The 24164-nt window shown below is 40.6% G+C and overlaps 1 protein-coding gene across 1 annotated transcript; it reads right to left on the bottom strand.

Annotated features, from left to right (window-relative positions):
* Nucleotides 1–5270: 5270 nt before the first annotated feature.
* LOC128685492 (SR-related and CTD-associated factor 4) lies at nt 5271–24085 on the bottom strand. Its single transcript, XM_070083029.1, has 2 exons — nt 23400–24085; nt 5271–6829 (listed from the first exon to the last, which is right to left on the bottom strand). The coding sequence occupies exons 1-2, from the start codon at nt 23998–24000 to the stop codon at nt 5808–5810; spliced, it is 1623 nt and encodes a 540-aa protein (XP_069939130.1). The 5' UTR covers nt 24001–24085; the 3' UTR covers nt 5271–5807.
* Nucleotides 24086–24164: the final 79 nt, after the last annotated feature.

The following is a 24164-nucleotide window of genomic DNA, read 5'->3' on the forward strand; positions in this document are numbered from 1 at the left end:
TTGTAGGTTTATAAGCCAAGACTGCAATTCTACTTAAAAGCAAGAAATTTCCATATACAGTACATGCATCCACATGTACAAAACTGATAATTGTACAGGCTATGACTTGCATACAATGATATTGAATGCACATGTGCATTTTTCATTAAATCATCTTTGAGTTATATGTCATCAAGGGCAGGAATATATTTGGAGGCTGCTGTATGTATGCATGTTAAACACGTGTCACTATAATTTTGTTTATTTTTCGAGACAGCTTGAATAAAAACTTTGTCATTACAAAAATATTTTCTGAATACAGTAAATTACTAAAGATAATACTATAGCCTGGTCTCTCCCACACTGATAGTTAACACCACTCTTACATAATCCATCACTTAATCCACTTTTGTTTTGATTAATAAGTGGAACAAACTTTTTGCATTAGTTTAAATAATTTATGAGTATTTCTTGCATAGCCAGAAAACTTTTTAAAAGATACAGAAGGCAGCAGAGAGAGAATGAGAATGAGAATTTGAGAGAATGAGAATACTGGAGTGACTTATAATCACTAGTGAAAAAGCTGTAACTGAAGTGTGATGCACAAGAGTAAAAGCCATTACCAAACAAATAATTAAAAAACCCCAGTGGTATGTAGTCCAAAAAACATACTTTACACTTAGACTAACTAAAGCTTGAGCACTAACATTTTGGTGAAGGGCAATATAAAAGAAATACACCATCATATAACTCTTTAAAATAAAATCTCTCATATAAAATATATGACCTGAATAATGGCTACATAATACAGCAGAAATTATATAATAAATCCTCACTGTAAATGCAAAAATTCTTAAGAAATAGTATTGCATCAGGAAAAACAACATACAGATGCCTTGTAATAACCACATTCTTTAAGTTGCATTCAAGGTGAAGGCTGAGGACAAGAGCTCTGCCCCAATAGCTACATCTAAAGAATAAGATTCACTTAACCAACAACCTTCATCTTTACATGAAGGTTAATCACTAGCTGTAGATAAAAAACCTGTTAGTACTCATCACATACATGGAATGGCACACAGGAAAACAAAAGCTTGCAATACACACCAATATATAATTCCATGTGAATTTCATATAAAATTCTGAAAAAACATTAAAAGCAATAAGATTTTTTTTTGTTAACCAATATCACCTATTAAGGCAAAAATAAAAACAATCCATAAAAAAAAAAATTGATTGAAAAAAATTGCTCTATAGCCTTATTGCTTCCTAACTGTAAATCTTCTAGATCCTTTAGATCACACTGGCAAACTGAATCCCCATTCATTAGCAAATTCACATACATGCTTACCCATTACATTAATGATATAACTTTGGTCATTATTATTAAGAGATCAGCTGCCATAACTATAAATATTTATAATCACATGACTTTACACAATACCTTAATTCAGAAATATACAGCACTATACCGTATTTCACATGTTCTCAAAATATTCACACAAATGTACTAGTCATTTACTCACGAAAGATTTGTATAATAAGATATAAGACATTACTTCAAAAACACCAATCTCATACATATATCCATTCACTACAAACTTAAAGCAAAACCGATGAAGACTTTTAGTAGGTTGATACGTTTAATTCAGTCAACCAACACTTAACAATGTGGTATTAAAAAGTTAAATAAAAGTGCTGGAAAATAACAAAGTGATGCTAATATACTTGTAACTCAAACATGTTCAAATTTGGAATTATTTGGAAAATCTTTCAAGCTGTTTCCCACTGTAAATTATTTAAAAAAATTAAAGTAGTTATTTTAAAAGCTCTAATATTAGCCATCAAGTTAATTAGGTAACAAAGGAGATTAGATGCTATGACCTCATGCACTTTGTTTACACTCATATTCAACTCTGGATGACAAAACCTAAACTTGTCACACACACAGACAAGACTGGATAAAACACAATAAAATTTAGGGGATTAAAATTTTATTCCAAACCCCTTTTTATACAATTTTGGCAAGGATGGCAAAAAAATTTAATTTTCAGACAGACAAGTCTACCACTTTTTATCCTTACTGGCCAACACAGTGACTACTTCAACAACCTTCATTATAGACTTTAATATAATTGACACAAATCACAACTTTCTCTAATCCATTACCTGTTGTAAAGAAGGCAAGGAACAAAGATTTCAATTAATTCATAACTACTGTACTCATCAACACAAACATTCTCTCTCTCTCTCTTATATATACATATCTGTAACACACAACTCTCATCATCCTTTCATTCATCTCGATAAAAATACTCATACATTTTTTTAACAGAATTTACTTGCAGAATTTTATACAGATGCAGAAAGCCACAATCATTCAAGAAATGGAGATATCAGTGGTCATAAGAAAATGGGGATACACATACTATTAGGCAGATGCAACAATTCTTCAAAGACAAAGAAGACATGCACTCACATTATGAAAGAATACATTCACAGAGTGGGAAGATACAAACAATACCAGAGAAGAAAGAATGGTTTACTGAAGTAGAGGGAAAGATCTACAGAGAGGAGAGGAAAGTCAGACATTCCCAAAATTAGAGTGGGGATATTGGTCTTCGTACCAAATGAGGAGAGAAGACACTATACACACATATTAATAGAGGCACTATGAAGGAAAAAAAAAATATTTGCACTGAATTCTACAGCTACTGTGCCACAAAACATGGCTGATACTTTTTCTTATAGCTGCTTGTGTCAATGAAGCTACCTTGCATAACACTTTCCAATACATCCTAAAACACAGTTAACATTGAAGAGTGACCCTTAACTAATCTCATGTGGACACACTGATATGTAGCAAGTTGTGGCCATTACAATACTCATAATTAATTCATAAAAACCCAAAAGACAAAATTAATTTAACAACTCTCAAAATTTAGTAATTACCTAATGATGCATTTTGCTTAGAAGATACTGGAGAAAAATGTTTGCATCATAACAGTCCCCTTGTAGTTTTAAATTACTTAACACTGATATAATTACCATTTAAAAAGTTTTTAAATTTAGACATCTTAACCTTCAATACATGAAAATAGAAACCAACACATGTACAGTAAGGTAAATGGTATAAACATTTCTAAATTTCTGGTTTAAAATAATTTATAAGCAAATATGGCAGCAGATGTCTTGAGAAAACTAACCTGTTAAGGTACAGACATAAAAAAATTAAGACGAAAAGAAATGTTCAGTTTACTTAGTAATAAAGTCTATTTTTTACTAGAAATTGCTTAATCAAAATATTTTTTTACTATAATGCTAGAAATCCTGTGTGTGAATGAAATTCTGAGAGATTACAATTCCAGATTACAGTTGTAGGGGCATCTGATATATTAGATCTTACATGAATGTAGTGATAAAATGAGAATTCAATTATAACCATTCTGGTTGAACCTTACAACATATCAAAAAAAATATTACCCATCTGCAAAGAGGCAGCTACAGAACAGAATGACAGACATATCTGAAGAAACCATAGTAACTGATATTAGCAGCAAATAACATACAATTTTAGCATACCATGTACACAAATATGTTGTGAATTCATTATACATATCAGGATACATAGAATTCCAAGGTTACTCACTGATCTGGTACATCAATGAAAGTGGGCACATAATTCCCAACAAGTGTGTTTCAGAGTTGGTCATGCAAAACAAGCACCAAACCATTTCAAATGAAGTTAAGCCTGTTTCTTATGTTCACACTGCTAATGCCAAGCGAATGAGTGAATGGGTAAGCAGTGAAAGAATAATAATCTCATCAATAAATAATAAAAATTAAAAGCATTTACATAATACTCATCATATGGCATAACTGAATAACATCAATAAAACTTTGATGGTATCTACATACCAATGCTGCAATATCAAGTGAATACCCTAACATCATTGTGGATGATTATATATTCTGATATTTATGAAATACAGTGCTTACTAGTACATATCCTAAAAAAAAAAAAAAAAAAAAAAATCTGATTACTTTTCAATATGCAATTTTAACTCATCATCCTACAGTACCTAGTAATTCAAATAGTGTGAATTTTCTACATACAAAGCTAAATTTTAGATAAACTTTACATTATAGCTAACCACTTTAAAATATACACATTTCAAAAACAGGTGAAGTTTTATGCTAAAACCCATCTGCTGCAAAAAACAAAACTTGCATGCATCATAAAAACTGTCATACCAAAGAGACTATTAATTGTATTAGAGCAGTCATAGTCTTGAAAAACTATGTATCCTTAACCATAGTCTTAGCTTGAGTGACTTAAAAAAAAAAAAAAAGCACCACATGAAAATAATATAAGTAAGTAATGACTGGGTACTAAGTGACTTAGAAAATATTATGGCCTTGCATAACAGTAACATCAGGTAATGAGAACTCAAACATCTGGACCCTGTTTCATAAGATAATATAATGGGGGTACTCACTCTTATTACCCTTGGCCTAGTTCTCACTCATATCTCTTAATTTCTCGAAAGATCTGGAAATGCTCAAATGCAAACATATTGCTTGTCCAAAGCAGGAAGTAAAACTTTTATTTTTCCAGCAGGAAACCTTAAATAAAACTCTAGGCTTCTCTTGGGCTACCTTATGTCCAGCATGACTGATTTTTTTTTTAAAAGTTCCTAAAATATCCAAATAACATTATAATGTCATTTTAAAGAATTTAATAGGAAATTAGTTTCGAAATGATATTACATGCATCTATGTTTCTCTGAAATAATATGTCATGCATTTGTTTCTGTTTCTTCTCATTAATTATTCTGGAGACCGAACAATAAAATTTCAGATATGAAAGCAATTCTGCAAATTGAGAAGCCATACTAAATGATCATTTATGATAAGTCAGTGGCACTGCCTACTTGATCCAAGGTACTTTTTGATTTATTAGTTTATAATTTATGTAATTCCTGCAACACAAATATATATACAAGTTCAGGATGCACCAGAATTTCATAACTATCATTTTAGCAAACCAATAAATGCAATTCCTCCATTTTTTCATTTGTAAATACAACATAAAAAAACTGGGGATTTATCCACCTAAAAGAGTGTAATACCTATCACTGGAATGCACAAGATTTGCCTAAAAGGAAGCATGGGAGATCGAAGCACTATGCATGTTCCGCTAAGGAAGAAATTTATACTTGTTGGTAGCTACATCTGTTGGAGAGAAAAAAAAACTACCAATATTTTAATTTATGTTATGCTAGCAAGTGGTAACATCTCTCGCTCCTCCCTTTAGCACCATCCTATGTTAAGCTGAGAAAAACTCAACTAGTATAAGTCATCAGTCACTGGCCTCACCACAAAAACTCTTCTTTGGCCTCTTGAATACTCACGCAGTTACATTTCTACTATCACAAAATAAGTGTATCTAAGAAATGTTTGAAAAAATTTTTAATACTTCACTCAAAAGTATAATTCCTCTTTCAAATAAACATCACATTCAATGTGAAAAATAATTCACTCATATATCAAGCTTTCCATCACTCGTGTGTCCCATTCAGATGAAATAATTGAACATATTCAACTGGATACTGCTCGTTTTGTCATTATTAGCTATTCATTAATGATAAAATGTATTTTATAATTAAAATTTATCACCAGAACATCAACACCATCACATATGAAGAATGATCAACAAAATTTCATCCCTCACAAAACAGCAACCATATCCATATTGGTGTGAGTGCTTCTTCCATAATGCTGCCACTAGTAGTAATATATATTATTGCACCACAACATTTTTGTACTCAAGACCTGGCAGTCTTTGGTACATTGCACATCTCTTCAATGTTTGCCTCCTTACACTCAGCACCGTGGTGACCTACCTGCCCACAGTTGTAGCAAGTCTTCTTGGCACCGGCGGACGGATTGGGTGTGTGGGGCAGGGCAGGAGGGTAATGAGTATAGGGCATGCCAGCTGCAAGTCCTGGTCCAGGTGTGGAGGGTGGCCCAATCCCAGTTGGGGTGCCACAGGCAGTACCTGGGCCTCCTCCACCCTGGGTGGTGCCTCCTAAAAGAGGATACTGACCACTATACACAAATTCTGCATTTATCCCATTACCCACTGAAGGAAATGCAAAGTTTGGGGGTAAAGAAGGAGAAACAAAGCCATTGGAAAGAGCAGAACTGTGTGCTGGCATAAACCCCGGAAATTGTGGAAACACTGGTGCACTCATAACCACGGGGTAGCCAGGAGCATTGTACGGCACACTACTGTGCGGAGCCCCAGTGCAAGAATTGCTAGGAGGTGCCTGGGCAGTGGGAGTTGAGGCCACACTAGGGACGGGTGTGTGGGCTGTAGGAGGCTGTGGGCCATCTGGATGGGTGGCTGCAGTGTGTGGAGATCCACCATTTCGTCCAAGACTGTTTCCAGTTAAGGTACTGGGCACTGTGTTAATTTCAGATGGCGAGCGTAAACAACACTGAGGGTCTTGTTGCACTAGTGGCACCGATCCCGGAGCAGGTGGCGTAGTTTCGCGATTTGACTTATCACAATTCAGTGGAACAGGATTTCTGGGTACCACCATTTGTGTTTGGGCTGGCAACGGTAAACTTGGATATCTAATCATTCCTCCTTGGGGAAAACCAACATACCCCAGATGAGGGTAAGGCATAATACGAGGCCGTGTCAAGGTTGCCTGTGGAGGCAGCAGAATAGGATTAGGATGATGATGTAAGGGAGGTGGAGTGCCTTCTTCACTTGCACCTGACCCTAACAAACTCGAATCTCCAGCTTCACAAATATCCATTGCATCTCCCTGACCTTTGCCTGAAAGATTTGAAAGAATACTAGTAAGCACTTTTACACATACACTGGAAAAAATGAAAAGGCATTAGTAATATTACTATTTAAATAATATGTCTACATTTGATGCTTTGTTTCCTCTGGAAGCTCCTAATATTTGAATACTTGTACATAATCTTCTTTAAAAATTTATTTGTTGATAACAATAAGTCAATCAACCACACACACACACACACACACACACACACTACCTCTCATTCACTGACTCATTTTTTTTTTGCGGGGGTTTACGAAAATCTCTGATGTATGTTTTTGTTGTAAATGATAATGCAGAAAAATATTAACAAATGTGCAAAAACTCTGTGCTACGGTGATTTGAAATCAACTGTCTTTCTCCAGCTTGTTACCAGCATACCAGTTATCCAACCAGTACACTCACTGTTATCAATGTTGGAATGTTTCAACATTACTGATAGTATGTCAGAAAAAGGTGAATGTTTAAAAATTAGTAGTGCCTGCATGCTGAGGAAGGACTGGCTATATTGCAGAATAGAGGGTCATCTGAAGTGTAACATCTGCACCACTTCTAGAAAAATAGTTATTAAATGAAGGATGGTAAGGGGGGGAGGGTCCATACCTTGGTGGAAAATGGCAAATGTTAACCCTTTCAGGGTCGCCAGGGCCTCTCAGAGAATTGTTCTCAGGGTCGCCAAAATTAAAAAAAAAAAAAAAAAAAAATTATTTTTTATGAAAAGATTGTTTTTTTTTCTAAACATTATAGGCTAAACAAAATTTTTTTAACATCAATACTTACCAAGATATGGAGGCATGAAGTTGACAGAAAATGACCGGCATACGGTAACATCGCCAACTGCCGGTCACCCGGTATTACTTTACACCTACCATCGGACTTACGACCTGCTCGACTTACGACCACTCGACTTACGACTGTGTTTTTTATGCCAAATTTCTGGGAAATAAACAACTATTTGTTTTGTACACAGTGATTATCCTAAACCTTACAGTATAAAATACAGTACTAACAGCATAAAAAGTAAAGTAAAACATGAAATACCAAAATAAAGCATTAAAATAAAGTCATTACAAAAATGTTTTGTTGATATTCAGTAGTAAAGTTCGACTTACGACCATTTCGACTTACGACGGGTTTCTCGGAACCGAACTCGGTCGTAAGTCGGATGGTAGGTGTATTTAGTTTTTTAGGTACTATTTTTTATTATTTAAAAAAAAAAAAAATTCCAAGTAACTTTTATGGCCTGTGAGACCAATATGAGCACTATTTCATAATTTTTTTCTCTTTATTTACTATACAATAACTGCACAAACACTGTTGTCCTTATATTGTTTATAATTGTTTACACACACAAACGATATAAAATGTTGTTTATTACTATGTATTTTTCTATATTTTATATACACATATACAGTCACAGGGAATGTTTCTAGAAGTTCTGCAGCCTGTGGAAGTCTTTGAAACATGGTGTCATGCACAGTGGTGTTTTACACTCCTCACACATAAAATGAGTGTCTCTGCGTTGTTGTGGGCGTTTTTTTCTATGTGCACAGACATAACACCTCTTCTGAGCCTTTTTCTTGAAAGCAGTAGCAGGCAGTTTTACTAGGAAGTGATCACCATGCTTCAGACGAGAAGGTAGTTGTTGATAATTTAGTGGGCGGTCTATTGCAGGTGTTGTTCCTTGGTACTTGAATACTATTTGTCTGATGACAGACAAACAGAATTCGCCATATGGTGGTTTGTTTCTGGTCCTCATCTTATACATATTATAAGCATTGAGCATGGAAATATCCAGAAGATGGAAAAAGAGTTTTATGTACCACTTATAACTTTTGCGAACACAATTTGCATGTCACATTTGTCCAATGAGCGCATATTGAGGGTGTAATCAACCACAGCTGCAGGTTTTAGAATGGGTTCATTGCTCTCTCTATGCTGCCTGCCAGTGTTTGTCATTTCGTTAGGGTGAACTGATGACAACAGTGTGACATCTCGTTTCTCATGCCACCGAAATGCCATGATGCCATTGGCAGCAAACGCCTGCACCTCACCTCTACGAGTGCCAGCATCAAACCTGGGCATATGTTTACGATTTGCATGCACTGTGCCACACACATCTGCCATGTTCACTCGCAAAAAAATCACTGAGTGAGGGGCTTGTGTACCAGTTATCAGTATTTAATATATGCCCCTTACCAAGATATGGTTCTATCATTGTTCTAACCACATTACCAGAGATGCCCAATAACTTCCTGGTGTTTTGCAATTTATAACTTCCAGTGTACACAATAATATCCAATACAAGACCACTGTAACAATCACAAAGCACAAACAACTTTATCCCAAAGCGTTTCCTCTTGCTTGGTATGTACTGCTTGAAAGAGAGTCTTCCTTTGAACAGAATCAAAGACTCGTCAATTACAAGCTTCCTGAAGGGATAAAAATACATATTGAATTTCTCTTTCAGATACACAAACACATTCCTAATCTTATATAACCTGTCATTTCTGTCAGGCCTGGTTTTGTCTGAGAAGTGAAGCATACGTAATAGTAGCACAAATCGATTCACTCCCATCATATCACTGAAACCTGGGATTGCAATCAGGTGGTCTCTTGACCAGTATGATTTCACACTATGCTTATACACATGTGGTATAAGCATTATTGTGGCAAAGAAAAGATACATCTCAGCCACAGTTGTCTCCTTCCACTTGTGTAGACGTGATTTTGGTGAAAGTACAGTGGTCCCTCGTATTTCGTAATTAATCCGTTCCTGGAAGTGCGACTATTATCGAAATTGACGATTTTCGAATCCATTTTCCCCATAAGAAATAATGTAAACCCAATTAATTCGTTCCAGACACCCAGAAGTATCAACAACAATTTTTTTTTTACCTTAAAGATAGATTTACATGCACAAAAGAATGAACATTCAACATGACAGTTACCTTTATTGAAGGCTGTTGTTGATGAATGGAAGACAGGGAGGAGGAGAGTGGGAAGAGAGGTTATTGTTTGGAAGGGGAATCCCCCTTCATAAGGACTAGGTCACTTCAGGGGTCACTTCCCTAGCTTAAATATGGATTTACATGCAGAAAAGAATACCAAATAAATGTAAAGCATTAATAAAATGTAAATGAACATTGGTAATAGGGGTAGTTGATGAGTGGAACGGTATGCCTAGTAGGGTGATTGAAGCTATAACATTGGGTAGTTTCAAATTTAGGATGGATAAATACATGAGAGGGGTTGGTTTGAATCGGGATTGCACATGAGTAAATAGGTTTATCAAACCTTATTGCTTGGGTAGCAGTTATGCTGTTAGTGGGTTGGATTTGCGAAGGACCTGCCTAGTATGGGCCAACAAGCCTACTGCAGTGTTCCTCCTTTCTTATGTTCTAAAAGCTATGACTTGGGTAGTTTCAAATTTAGGTTAGATAAATACATGAGTGAGAGGAATTGGATTTGATTCAGACTTGCACCTGAGCTTTTTACTTGGGTAGCATTTGTTCTGTTAGTGGGTTGGATTTGTGAAGGACCTGCCTAGTATGGGCCACCAGGCCTGTTGCAGTGTTCCTCCTTTCTTAAGTTCTTATTTAACATTACACTTACCTTTATTGAAGACTTGGTTGTATGAGGAAGGGATGGTGAGTTTATTGTTGGAGAAAATGACACTAATATCAACTCTGCGGCTTATTTATCTATCACAATTCAACTAATATGACATAATAAACAATACTAATAACACAGAAACATGGAATATACTCTAGAATGAATAAAATAAACCATTATGTATGTCACAAGGTGTTGTGTTTTGTTGGGTGTATAAGGGCCACTGAGAGTAGGCCATCCATAATGGTGGTGAAGCACCAGCTGAGGTGGTGGTGTTTTCTGTAGCCCTATATAACTCCAACAACATTGGAGGAGTTAGTAGTATCACTGAATCACTGAAGAAGGCACCCTCTACCAGCATCACAACCACTACCACCATCTACCACCATCACTACCACCTTCTACCACTATTGCAACTGCTACCACCATCACTACCACCTTCTACCACTATTACAACTGCTACCACCATCACTACCACCTTCTACCACTATTACAACTGCTACCACCATCACTACCACCCTATACCACCATCAACCACTATCACAACTGCTTCCACTCTACCACCATCACCTTCGTATTTTTCTACAAACTTTTTCTTAAATTATGTGTGTTTCTCACATTCTTTACAAAAGGGCTGGCACTAGAAGGTTTCTTTGGAGCCATGGTGACTTATTTAGCAGTTGCAAGCACTAAAATAAATGGAATATTATGAAATGTATCATATGAACTCGTGGGATCATCCTCACTCACTGATAAAGAATGGCACACTGGCTGGGAATGGAGTGTGAGGCGGGTCAGGGCTGTGTGTACACATCCCAGACGAACGACTATTTGCGAGTCAAACAACGATTCACGAGGCAATGTTTTGATGAAAATAACGTTACGATTTTCGAAAATTACAACTATCGAGGGACCACTGTATTGCATTTGCCATGGTGTACTCGTAGTATCTGTTGCTTTCCCTGACAATAATTTCCATTAGGGGTTCATCAAATAACAACTCGAAACATTCCAGTTCACTGGCATTGTTTCCCAGTGTACAACATGGCCGTATTCCACTTTGGCTTTCATCAAACTGGTGGGGATTTGGAACAAAACTGACAGCTTCCTGCCAATCCCAGGTGTGGTCTGCTGGTGGGTACTGGACACTGACAGGTGGTTGTGGTTGTGGAGACTGGTGTGGTGGGTGGGTGGGGGATGGTGGCCTTTGTTGTAGATCAGCTGAGGCAGCGGCGTGGGTGGCGGCGTGGGTGGCAGCGTGGGTGGCAGCATGGCCCACTGCTGGTGCCTCACCGCCAGCACCACCACTACCACCACCATGCACATTTTCCATCCAAATTGCAACACTATCATCGTCATTTTCACTGTCTGTTCCTATTGTACAGCCACGGGATGTACTCCTTCCCCTTGGAATAGCATATGGCACACTACCAGAGCGCATATATCGTCATATATACTGACACTTCACTGGAGAATATTCCACTTCACTATCACTACTGGAACTGGTTTCAAGAGCTTGTAGTTCATATTCACTATCACTATCATCACCAATGCTCACATCTGAGTCCGGGATTTGGGAAAATAGGAGTTTCCTCTTTGATTCTGGCACAACTGAACGTGAACAAGACGGCCCAGCAGCAGAGGTGGAAGGCTGAGGGTTGTCTGGGTTTTCCTCACTATTACCGACATTATGGTCATTAGTTTCGGTCACAACCTTACCAAAACCTTGAAACTCATCTTCACTGCCACTTCCATCTGTATTAGAACTGTCACTGGGGAACAAAAGTGTCCCAATTCGCCGAGGAGTGAGGAGTTTCTTACTGCGACGAATGGTGGAAAAGATCTACTAAAATAGCATTCCCACAATGCGCCACTGGGTCCCAGATTTTTTTTCTACTGTGCACACCGACCCCACACACACCCATTCTCTCACATCTAGGCCTATCAGCCTTTTCCCGCGAGATTTGAAGGTGCTAGAATTTATGTGCACTAGTACGTCAAAAACCCTGGCACATAAGCCGTACTAGTACAGCCGAAACCCTGAAAGGGTTAACCCCTTGACTATTGCAACCCCAAATCCTGAGGTGTCTCCTGGTGTCACAAAAAAAAAAAAAAAAAAAAAAAAAAAAAAAAAAAAAAAAAAAAAAAAAAAAAAAAAAAAAAAAAAAAAAAAAAAATCTTATGAAATGATAGAGAATCTTTTCCCGATTTTCACTACGACAAGGTCCTAAATGCACTAGAAGACAAAAATAATGCAGATGTAATATATACAAACTTTGCAAAAGCCTTCGACAAGTGTGACCATGGCGTAATAGCGCACAAAATGCGTGCTAAAGGAATAACAGGAAAAGTCGGTCGATGGATCTATAATTTCCTCACTAACAGAACACAGAGAGTAGTCGTCAACAGAGTAAAGTCCGAGGCAGCTACGGTGAAAAGCTCTGTTCCACAAGGCACAGTACTCGCTCCCATCTTGTTCCTCATCCTCATATCCGACATAGACAAGGATGTCAGCCACAGCACCGTGTCTTCCTTTGCAGGTGACACCCGAATCTGCATGACAGTGTCTTCCATTGCAGACACTGCAAGGCTCCAGGCGGACATCAACCAAATCTTTCAGTGGGCTGCAGAAAACAATATGAAGTTCAACGATGAGAAATTTCAATTACTCAGATATGGTAAACATGAGGAAATTAAATCTTCATCAGAGTACAAAACAAATTCTGGCCACAAAATAGAGCGAAACACCAACGTCAAAGACCTGGGAGTGATCATGTCGGAGGATCTCACCTTCAAGGACCATAACATTGTATCAATCGCATCTGCTAGAAAAATGACAGGATGGATAATGAGAACCTTCAAAACTAGGGAGGCCAAGCCCATGATGACACTCTTCAGGTCACTTGTTCTATCTAGGCTGGAATATTGCTGCACACTAACAGCACCTTTCAAGGCAGGTGAAATTGCCGACCTAGAAAATGTACAGAGAACTTTCACGGCGCGCATAACGGACATAAAACACCTCAATTACTGGGAGCGCTTGAGGTTCCTAAACCTGTATTCCCTGGAATGCAGGAGGGAGAGATACATGATTATATACACCTGGAAAATCCTAGAGGGACTAGTACCGAACTTGCACACGAAAATCACTCACTACGAAAGCAAAAGACTTGGCAGACGATGCAACATCCCCCCAATGAAAAGCAGGGGTGTCACTAGCACGTTAAGAGACCATACAATAAGTGTCAGGGGCCCGAGACTGTTCAACTGCCTCCCAGCACACGTAAGGGGGATTACCAACAGACCCCTGGCAGTCTTCAAGCTGGCACTGGACAAGCACCTAAAGTCAGTTCCTGATCAGCCAGGCTGTGGCTCGTACGTTGGTTTGCGTGCAGCCAGCAGCAACAGCCTGGTTGATTAGGCTCTGATCCACCAGGAGGCCTGGTCACAGACCGGGCCGCGGGGGCGTTGACCCCCGGAACTCTCTCCAGGTAAACTCCAGGATGGTAATGACACCAAAAGTACAAAATCTGATGGAAAACTTACAGAATTACACTCTCACGAAGTTAGCAACCTCAGCGATATTAATGAATCGGTGATTTCCCCCACTTTAAGCCCTATTTTCGGCTAATTCTCTTGTTCCAGTCGACCAAACTCATAACTATTTCTTTAGAACTCCATTTGTTCTATCAATTGAGTACAAGAAACTGCCCATTTACCGATTTCAACTGCCCAATAAAGTGGTCAGAAATTGGCAATTTCATGCAAATTAAAAAAATATGCCAATTTCAAAATAGGGTCCAAAATGAACAATGCAGACATTAATGGCTCTAAAATAACATTTTCTTTGTTCATCAGTCACGTCTCCAGGCCCCTCTGGTATTACTCTTGCTTTCTATTTTGAATTTTCATTCAAACAAAAAATAGAAGATTTACTGTTATGCAGACTACTGCAATATATTGTAATAATTGTATAAATAATGTCAACCCATTCATGACTGCATATTAGAATGGCTAGTTAGACATTTAATGGATAATGACATCATTTGTTTACTTTTCAACATTGTCAAAAATCAAACATTTCCCCTATTTTGAGCTCCATTTCAAGGTTCTTTTCATAGTAAAACCAATCAAAATCACCTCTATTTCTAAAATATGTTTGCCATTCTATCAAATGAGACCAAGAAAACGAGAATACAACTATAAATACCACACAAAAATAGACCACAAAGTCGGAGTTTTAATTAAAAAAAAAATCCAGTCAGTTTTTTTTTTCTCATTATGCACTGCATACTGCAGGATTTTTTTGATATGATGCACACTGACCACACAGACCCATTCTCTCACATGTGGGCCTCCCAGCTTTCTCCTGCTTGATTCGAAGCCACTAGAATTTATGAGTATATATATGTCAAACACAGTGGCTCGTAAGACGTATATATACGACTGAAACAGTCAAAGGGTTAAATACGTATAGTACTGTGATGATTAGTTTTACAAGCAATATAGTCTTATACTTTTCATGCATACAAGTGTACAGTAATTCCTACAAATCTGTGTGGGTTAAATTTCTAGACATTTTGGAAATCTAGAACCTGCAAAACTGCAATTACAAAACTAGGCCAGCAAAACAAATTCCATTTCAGATCAGCTAGAACAGTTTACTCTCCTGAAAATTGGTGTCTAATCTAATTGATGTGAAGAACATATGGGGAAAAAAATAGGATTACATTTGAAGCCTCTGAAGAGTGTGGGGAAGGTTAATATGGGCCTACTGGGCCAAAATTGGACAGTGACATTTATCATGTAATGCATGTGTAGCAGACAACATTTCTTCACACTAGGGTATGTAAGGCCATGGGCAGCCTATGCCATATCAACCCATCAACATCAGTAAAAATGAATGCCATTTTTCCTTACCAAATTGCATCATACATCAACTTGCCACATCAATCCAAACAAATGCAGTAAACCCACGATATAACTCACTAATAGGTGTCCATTATATATAATATAGTACTGTATACATGTACTGCAATAAACATTGAAAATAAAGGATTTAAAAGTACAAGTTAACAAGTGGATTTTGCCTACAAATTTAAAAGTCTGTTATATTGAGGGTTTAGTGTACAAGTTAAAATTAATGTGTTTGAAAAGGAATAATCAAGAAAAATAAGTACAGTGTAGTACATTGGAAAGAAAGACAGCAGAGGACTCGGAAGTCCACACTGAGGATATCTGCTAAAAAAAACTACCAGGTATTATCTTGGTGTACGAGTCAAGGATAGAAGAGCAGAAACCCTCCCTCCCTCCAGCCACTGCCAGCATGAAAATGAGGGGGTTTTCTACTTCTGATTATCACAAGTTCTGCTATGACCATCACCACAATCTTCCTCTACCACTACTATTATTGCCTCATTGTTAATTGATTGTCCTGATGCAGCTGTTAAACAAACATCAGAAATCTGTTGACTTCAGACTGCCCTGTCCATTAAAAGTATAACATAGTCTGCATGGGTTTGGCGAGTGGTTAAGCGAGGTAGTGAGTACATTAGGCAAAATCTTGCTCCAACTCTCCCTCACCATGCCCTTTACCTTATTGGTTACAGCAACAGGAAACAATATGGGCTGACCCAGCAATCTTGACTGATACTGTATGTACTGAGCATGTAGGTCCTGAAGACTGGCAACACTTCCCACTTGGGCATGATATATTTTGTTGGATTCCATACTTGCAAGATTCTCTTCTAGCTGGTACTTGAATGAGTGTTTTGTCTTCCCACTTACATAAGCCTGTAGTTTGTTCAGTTCTACTGCAACTTTGCTTGCAAAACCTTCGCATATGTTAATGTTAAATCTTCTGTTTCATATTTATATACGATTCATTCAGCACTTCAAATAATTCATGTTTGGAAAGCGTCAAAGTAATTCAGTATCTTAAAAGTTTGAATAAGGTCTCATAGTCTCTGTTTCTTAAAAAAAAGGCATAAACATCGAATGCTTCAAGTTTTTCTGCATGAGGTTTGTTTGCGAGTGATTGTATAAGACTGGTAGCTCTTCTCCGTAACCCCCCCTTCAGATTACCTTTACCTTTAGTGTAATTTGGAGACCAAAGTTGCATAGTATGTATACTCAAGATGCAGTCTAGTGCATTATAGTCAATATGGTGTTTAGCAATTTGTGCTGCTTGAAGTTTCTAGCTATGAACCTAAGCATTCTTTAAGGCTTGCTGTTCACAGTTAGGTATTGCTTGGCACTTTTGAGGTCAATAATTATGATTAATATAGGAACCCTTTCTTTTTTATCTTGTCTTTGGTTAGTTCGCTGCCCAGCATTTTGCATTCGTATTTGAAACTTCACACTTGTCTTTGTTAAAACTCATTTTCCAAGTCTTTGACCACAGCCTTGTATCTGGGAGGTGTGAAGAAAGTCAATATTGTGCGAGTGCAGGTTTCTTTATCTACCTCTCAAAAACAGTAGACCATCAGATAAAACATGATCTGGCAACAAGGTTTCTGTTAACACAATCTGCAAAATTACGGCATATTTTAGGTGTACAAGCTGCAAAAATTGGTTTACACAATGAGTATGTGTAGTACCCGCCGTGCTCTTTCCCCTCTGCCTCACAGTGAGCTTCTGGGTGAATGTCTTAGGAGCTAGTGGGTATGAACATACGAGCTGGTGGGTGGGAGCGTGTGAGCTAGTGGGTGAGAGCTTGCAAGCGAGTGAGGACAAAGTACTGGGTGAAGAAGAGTGAGTGAAGGGGTGAGAGTGACCCATGGGTGCATGCTGTTGCTGCTGTCCCAGCAGGGGGTGGGGGTGAGGTTTGAGAAAGCATGGTGGGGAGGGGGAGTATTGGTGAAGGGCAACCATGGGAGATGGGTAAAGGTGTTGGTCCACAGACATCCCACCCTATAACATATAGGCAGGAGGATGAGGGCATGTGGGTGATGGGATGACAGGGCTAGAACGTATGGTCAGAGGGGAGTGAAAAATAGTTGTTGGCAATGGGCATAGTGGGTGAAAGTTAGAGCATCTGGCAGTGAGGCTAAACAGCAAAGCTCAGGGATCCGTTCATATACATCTAATACTATACCTCATGTGCTGTTCATAGACATCTGATACCATACCTTGCCCACACACCTCTACCCACACCAACTGTTCATTCAACTTTCCCCTCCCTTCCTCCCTCCCATGGCCATATGGCCTCCATGCACACCTAACAACTTCACCCATACTGCCTACAGCCATCACCCATATTACTGTACTTGCCCCTATAATTCCTCTATGGCATGTGCCTTCACCCACACCATTCCAACTAGCAACCTCCATCCACAAAACTCCTCCACAGCCACACACTTTCACCCACACCATTCTAACCAGCAACCTCCACCCACACAACTTTCCCCATAATAACATCCTTACACCATTTCCCCGCTACCTCAAGACCACACCTTGCCCAGCTTCATGACCTTATTCCCACACCTTACCCAACCTTTCATCTTAACACACCACCCTCATACCTATTCACTCAAGTCACCCACCACCCTCATTACTGCCTACACTATCTCCCCCCCACACAGTCACCTATCATCCAATCACCACCCACCCAGTCACCTATCCAATCTCAACCCACCTAGTCACCCATCCAATCACCACCCACCCATCATCCAATCACCCACCCAGTCACACATCATCAAATCACCACCCATCTAGTCACTCATCATCCAATCACCACCTACCCAGTTACCCAATCACCATCCACACCTGGCCACCAACAACCACATCGTTCACCCAAACAACTTCCCTACAGCTTCAAGCCCACACAGCCCCACTTCAACACCTTACCCATGCTTTCAGGGCCCACACACCTAGTCATGTAGCCACACGTGACCCTCATTACTGCTCCCACCAGCAGAGGTGAACTGGCCATACAGGCATTTGGGAATGCCCAGTGGGTTGCTGGACTGGGAAAAAAAAAATGGCTGAAAAAGTCACGAAAAACTGAAGCCATAGCTGCTGCACAAAGACTGAAACAAAAATGGAACGTATCTTAGCTGAGCAGTAAGAACACACCACCAGCCTTCAGCAGTTAACCCCCCCACCCCCCGGCCCAAGAGAGAGATAAAAAAGGCAATTTTCTGTGTGTAATAAGACCAAAATAAATTTTTAGGGTCAGTACTTACCAAGATATAAGACCACGAAGATGGTGCTGGATGCTCACCTGACGGTAACATGGAGTCCTGCTGCTTGCAAAAGTGTTGCCAATATACCTTTTCTCGTCATTTTTTTTTTAATTTATGTAATTTTTATGTTCTGGTAACTACAATTTATAGTTCTTGTGATTTCATTGCCAATCTTTGTTCTGACACTAATATTACATACACAAATAGTACTCAAATAGCCACAAACACACTGACAGGAGAACATTTTCACCTGTCCCAGTCACATACTATTGTCTACAAATATATACAAAGTATTTATAGATCCCAGTAATGCTTCAGACACGCTGGAGTATGTATGAAACTCATTGAAGCACTGTGTAAGACGAGTGTCACTCCACTGCTGACAGTGCAGCAGTGGATTTATGCTTGATGATCATGCACTGCTCCAGGGAACCTTGGCTTTATTTGTTTTCACTGTTACACATAAACATGTCTATCTATCTGTCTGTCTCTGTCTGCTTATCTGTCTGTCTGCCTGTGTGTTTTTTTCTCTCTGTCTGCTTGTCTTTCTTTCTCAAGAGAGCCACTCATGAATCAACAGGGATTACACATGATGCAGAGTCGTCAAGTCTGATTCCTGATCAAGTGAAGATGCATATAACTTGCCAGTCATGCTTATTATGCCTTATATCTGCAAGCACAGTATAGCACTTCGAGATTTTTGGGGTTATCCCAAGAAATTTATACTATGTATAATAACTGTACTTATGTGCACCTGTTGGACAAAGACAGAGACAGACATAGACAGAGACAGATACACAGCCAAAGTCACTCAGCCAGTCAGCTGGCCACCTACCCGGCCTGCCGCATACATATTACACATGCTCCAGAATTGCTTCTCTTTACTTAGGGCATGGGTTATAGGACATTCTGGCAAGATGACACTACCTGTGATATCAAAACTGAAAGGATGTTGCACATGGGTTATTATTGCGGTTTTTGATATTTCCTCAACCACTTGTGGCTACATCCATCTCAAAGCCACTTAACTCAGGGTCAACATCACTTTCCGTGTTAATACTACAAGGCATCACCGAATCCGTGGTGTCTGCCACGCTGTTTACTTTAGCTGGCACTCAATTGACCTGGTGCTCCCACAAGGTACTCAGCAGTCCCAGAATTTTTTAATACTATGCACACCAAGTGTTAGGACCCATTCTATAATGACTAGGCATCTCAGGCCAATCGTGCCAAATTTGGAGGCAGGAAATATAAAACGTTGCTCTATGTTTGGAGCACTAGCAGTAGGAAAGCAGATGTACGTTTGGACAGTTTAAGGGTTAATGAGCCGAACTGATAGGGGACGGATGCCCAGCCCAGTTTTAGGACCCAGTCCACTTCTGCTCACCAACAACCATGCACACCCCACCCACCACCATCACTAAGCTACCAATTCTGTCTTGCTAAGCAAGTTTATTCAGGTACAGGTACACAGAAATTATCATACATAGCAGCACATGTGTAGAGTACCTAGGATAACCCCAAAAAGTCAGACAAAGCAACTTATTGTTGCTTCCTGATGCCACACCCACACCCCATCCAGCATTCTCCACCTCCCAATACCAGCCTCCAGCTCCTACCCCCAACCCTCCACTATTCGGAGAGTTAAGTGTAAAATATGAGGGGCATGGAAATGTGATTAATGAACAGATGAAAGGCTGCTTTAGTGACTAATGCCTTCATTCAGTGTTTACCTTGGACTCTTGTTTTGAAATCAAAATTGAGGAATTTCATGTAAAAGTAGTCAAACTGCCAGAAAGGGAGAGGAGGAGAATCCCAGAATCACATGCATATGCACACGACTGTACATTCACTTATCCAAGAGAAGAAATGCCAGCTGCTCTAAGTTACATCAATCACCAGCTAAGAGCTATATCAGCCTGGGGAAATTGATGGCAAGTAACATTTGTACCTGAGAAGAGAGAGCGAGAGAGGCGAGAGAGAGAGAGGAGAGAGAGAGAGAGAGAGAGAGAGAGAGAGAGAGAGGAGAGAGAGAGAGAGAGGAGAGAGAGAGAGAGAGGAGAGAGGAGAGAGGAGGAGAGAGAGTAGAGAGAGAGAGAGAGAGTAGAGGAGAGAGAGATGAGGAGAGAGAGAGTGAGGAGAGAGAGAGAGAGATAGAGGAGTGAGAGAGAGGAGGAGAGAGAGGAGGGGAGAGAGGGGAGGGGAGAGAGGGGGAGAGAGGGGAGGGGGAGAGGGGAGGGGAGGAGGGGAGGGGGGAGGGGAGAGGGGAGAGGAGGGGGAGGAGGGGGAGGGGAGAGGGGAGGGGAGAGGAGGGGAGTGGGGAGAGGGGAGAGGGGAGAGGGGAGAGAGAGGGGAGAGAGTAGAGGAGGAGGGAGAGGGGAGAGGAGAGAGGGGAGAGGGGATGGGAGGGGAGAGAGACGGGAGAGGGGATAGGAGGGGAGAGAGGGGAGAGGGGAGAGGGAGAGGGGAGAGGGGAGAGTGGAGAGGTGAGAGGGGAGAGGGGAGAGGAGAGGGAGAGGGGAGAGGGGAGAGAGAGGGGAGGGAGAGAAGGGCAGAGAGAGGGAGGAGAGAGAGGGGAGGGAGAGAGGAGGGGAGGGGAGAGGAGAGGGAGGGGAGAGAGAGAGGAGGGGAGAGAGAGGGAGGATGGGGAGAGAGAGAGGAGGGGAGAGAGAGAGGGAGGAGGGAGAGAGGGAGGAGAGGAGAGAGAGGAGGCAGGAGAGAGGGGAGAGGGGAGAGGAGAGGAGAGGGGGAGAGGGGAGAGGAGAGGGGAGGGGAGGGGAGGGGAGAGGGGGGAGGGGGGAGGGGAGGGGAGAGGGGAGGGAGAGGGGGGAGGGGGAGAGAGGGGAGGGAGGAGAGAGGGGAGGGGGAGAGAGAGGAGGGAGAGAGGGGAGGGGAGAGAGAGGAGAGGGGAGAGAGAGAGGGAGGGGAGAGGAGAGAGGGAGGGGAGAGAGGGGAGAGAGAGAGGAGAGAGAGGAGAGGAGGAGAGAGAGAGAGAGAGAGAGAGAGAGAGAGAGAGAGAGGGAGGAGGGAGGGAGGAGGGAGGAGGAGGAGGAGGGAGGGAGAGAGAGAGAGAGAGAGGAGAGAGAGAGGAGAGAGGAGAGAGAGAGGAGAGATCGAGAGACCTGCTTGACAGAGTAGAGAACAGAGCAAGACGCCCCATCTCTCGCCTGGACCCATCCTGGATAGATCTGTCATTTCAGCAGAGCCTTCAACATAGGAGGGATGTGGGTGGCCTTACTTATGTACAAGGAAAATATTGTCAAAACACCACACTTGGATCCACTTCGAGGACAGCGTGAAACAAGCTTTATGCCACAAGACGGGCAGAAAGCAGCAACTTCACTCTGGCTGACTCTCTCCAGAACATCACTCCATCTGAGATCATACATACCCAGGATGACTCGAGTATGGAACACATTCGTACAGGATAATGATGTCAACTAGATAAAGTCAGTTGATCAAATGAAAATGCTGGCCCACAGATGGCTCCAACTTCATCCTGTTTCCTACTTGTATGTCTCATAACAATAAAAATGCTTTCAAATGAGCTGATGTAGGTAACAGCTCCTTAGCTTGCCAAACAAAGTTAGGAATCCTTAACCTGTAAATAGCTGTCAATAAAGCTAGGATCCTTAACCTTGTCAAACCCTGTGTATCACTCCATCGAGATCATACATACCCAGGATGACTCGAGTATGGAACACATTCGTACAGCATAATGATGTCAACACCCAGATAAAGTCAGTTGATCAAATGAAAATGCTGGTCCACAGATGGCTCCAACTTCATCCTGTTCCCTACTTGTATGTCTCATAACAATAAAAATGCTTTCAAATGAGCTGATGTAGGTAACAGCCTCTTAGCTTTACAATAAAGTTAGGAATCCTTAACCTGTAAATAGCTGTCAATAAAGCTAGGATCCTTAACCTTGTCAAACCCTGTGAGGGAGAGAGGGAGGGAAGGAAGGGGGAGAGGGAGGGAAGGGAGAGAAAAATGGGAGAGAAAGGGGGAAGAAGGAGAGGGGGAGGGTGTCACATTCACCAGCACTGAGGCACTGCTACTTACTATCAGGGAAGGAAACAATGGGTCAAGGCAGACTGAGACAAGCGTGATGGGAAGGAAATGAAGACCACTTCAAAGGTTACCTAGATATAGGGTGGAAGTTCTTGAGCAAGAGAGTTGAAAGAAAAATACACCAGTGTAGTGAGCAGCAAGTGCTTGATGAAAAGTACATACATCAAGTCCAAAATACAATACCTAATTGGAATAGGGTATAGAGGATGCAGTACATAGTCAATTAATGATTATGATGTAGGTCCCCAAGAGCTAAAGCCTGATATCCACAAATACAATTGTACATTATTCTTATTATTATTATTATTATAATCATAACTAAGCACTAAACCCTGAAAGGTCATATAGCACTGCTGGCATATGTACAGACATGTGCATGTATACACTGTTGAATGAAACACTCAGTAAGGGTGATCATTCACAATGTGCTACTTGAACTGCAAAACTCACTGGGCTTCAGCTGACCTGTCACAGCAATTGGCATGGCATGATGTGCGTTGCACAAGTCATTTTGTCAGTCAAATAAAACTACACTGGGTTTTGCAAGGTTAATGTGTAATTGTTCAGACAAACCTTCATTGGCAAGGCAGCAATTCAGGTGATCACTGTGCTGTCTCACTTTTCAACACCCTCACTGAAAAACTTAAGCATGTTTAAAATAAGATGACTTACTGGAGAACCGTACCTCTCTTGCCTGTTTGGTTGTCCCGCGTATGGTCAGGACTGGGTGTCTGGGGTGGAGATGAATACTGTGATGATGAAGGTGACGAGTCCGATGACCGTGAGCAACTCTTCACGTGACCATGCCCTCTTTGATTTCCTTTGTTGAACCCTCGCATACTTCCACTACTACTGCTACAGCTGCTACTGCTGCTTCCTCCTCTGCTGCCACTCCCAGAGTTAATACGTGCCCCAGGGTGATGATGCGCTTTTAAATGGGCCATTGGACCAATTGGTGGTATATGCGGCAAATAAAAAGACCTATGAGGATGGTGCGCAGTGTATGTTCCTGGTGGTACATAGGCATGAGTACCCCCAGGAGCTCCTAACAAAGAGTATAGGTATGTGGGAGGAAACTGACCTCCTGGAGGCACCATGGGTACCAAGCCTCCATTCCCAGGTGGAGGAACACCTATACTACCAGATGATGTATATATGGGCATGTTACCTGCTGAGGTATAAATAGGTATGGCCACACTACCTACTGGAGAAGGTTGAGGCAGAGTCATACCCACAGGAGCAGTGTAGCCTGCCATGTTTATGGGCACAGAGCCAGAGATACCCATACCATTGCTGTTTACACCAGGGTTGCTTTTTCCTCCAGGCCCATTGTTGATAGTATAGTACACCTGAAAAGATTATCACTGTAAAAGAACATGTACACAAACAGGTATATACACTTTACTAACTCTACATTTTTTTCAAAAGTTCCTTCCAAGAAAGTAAATTA

Source organism: Cherax quadricarinatus, chromosome 8 (genome assembly GCF_038502225.1).
Source record: "Cherax quadricarinatus isolate ZL_2023a chromosome 8, ASM3850222v1, whole genome shotgun sequence".
NCBI lineage: Eukaryota > Metazoa > Arthropoda > Malacostraca > Decapoda > Parastacidae > Cherax > Cherax quadricarinatus.

Excerpts from the sequence above, each read along its gene's own strand:
- LOC128685492 (XM_070083029.1), bottom strand. The coding sequence starts at position 24,000 with ATGGGTATCTCTGGCTCTGTGCCCATAAACATGGCAGGCTACACTGCT. Across the intron at positions 6,830-23,399 it reads CAACCAAACAGGCAAGAGAG|GCAAAGGTCAGGGAGATGCA; the intron begins GTACGGTTCTCC and ends CAAATCTTTCAG.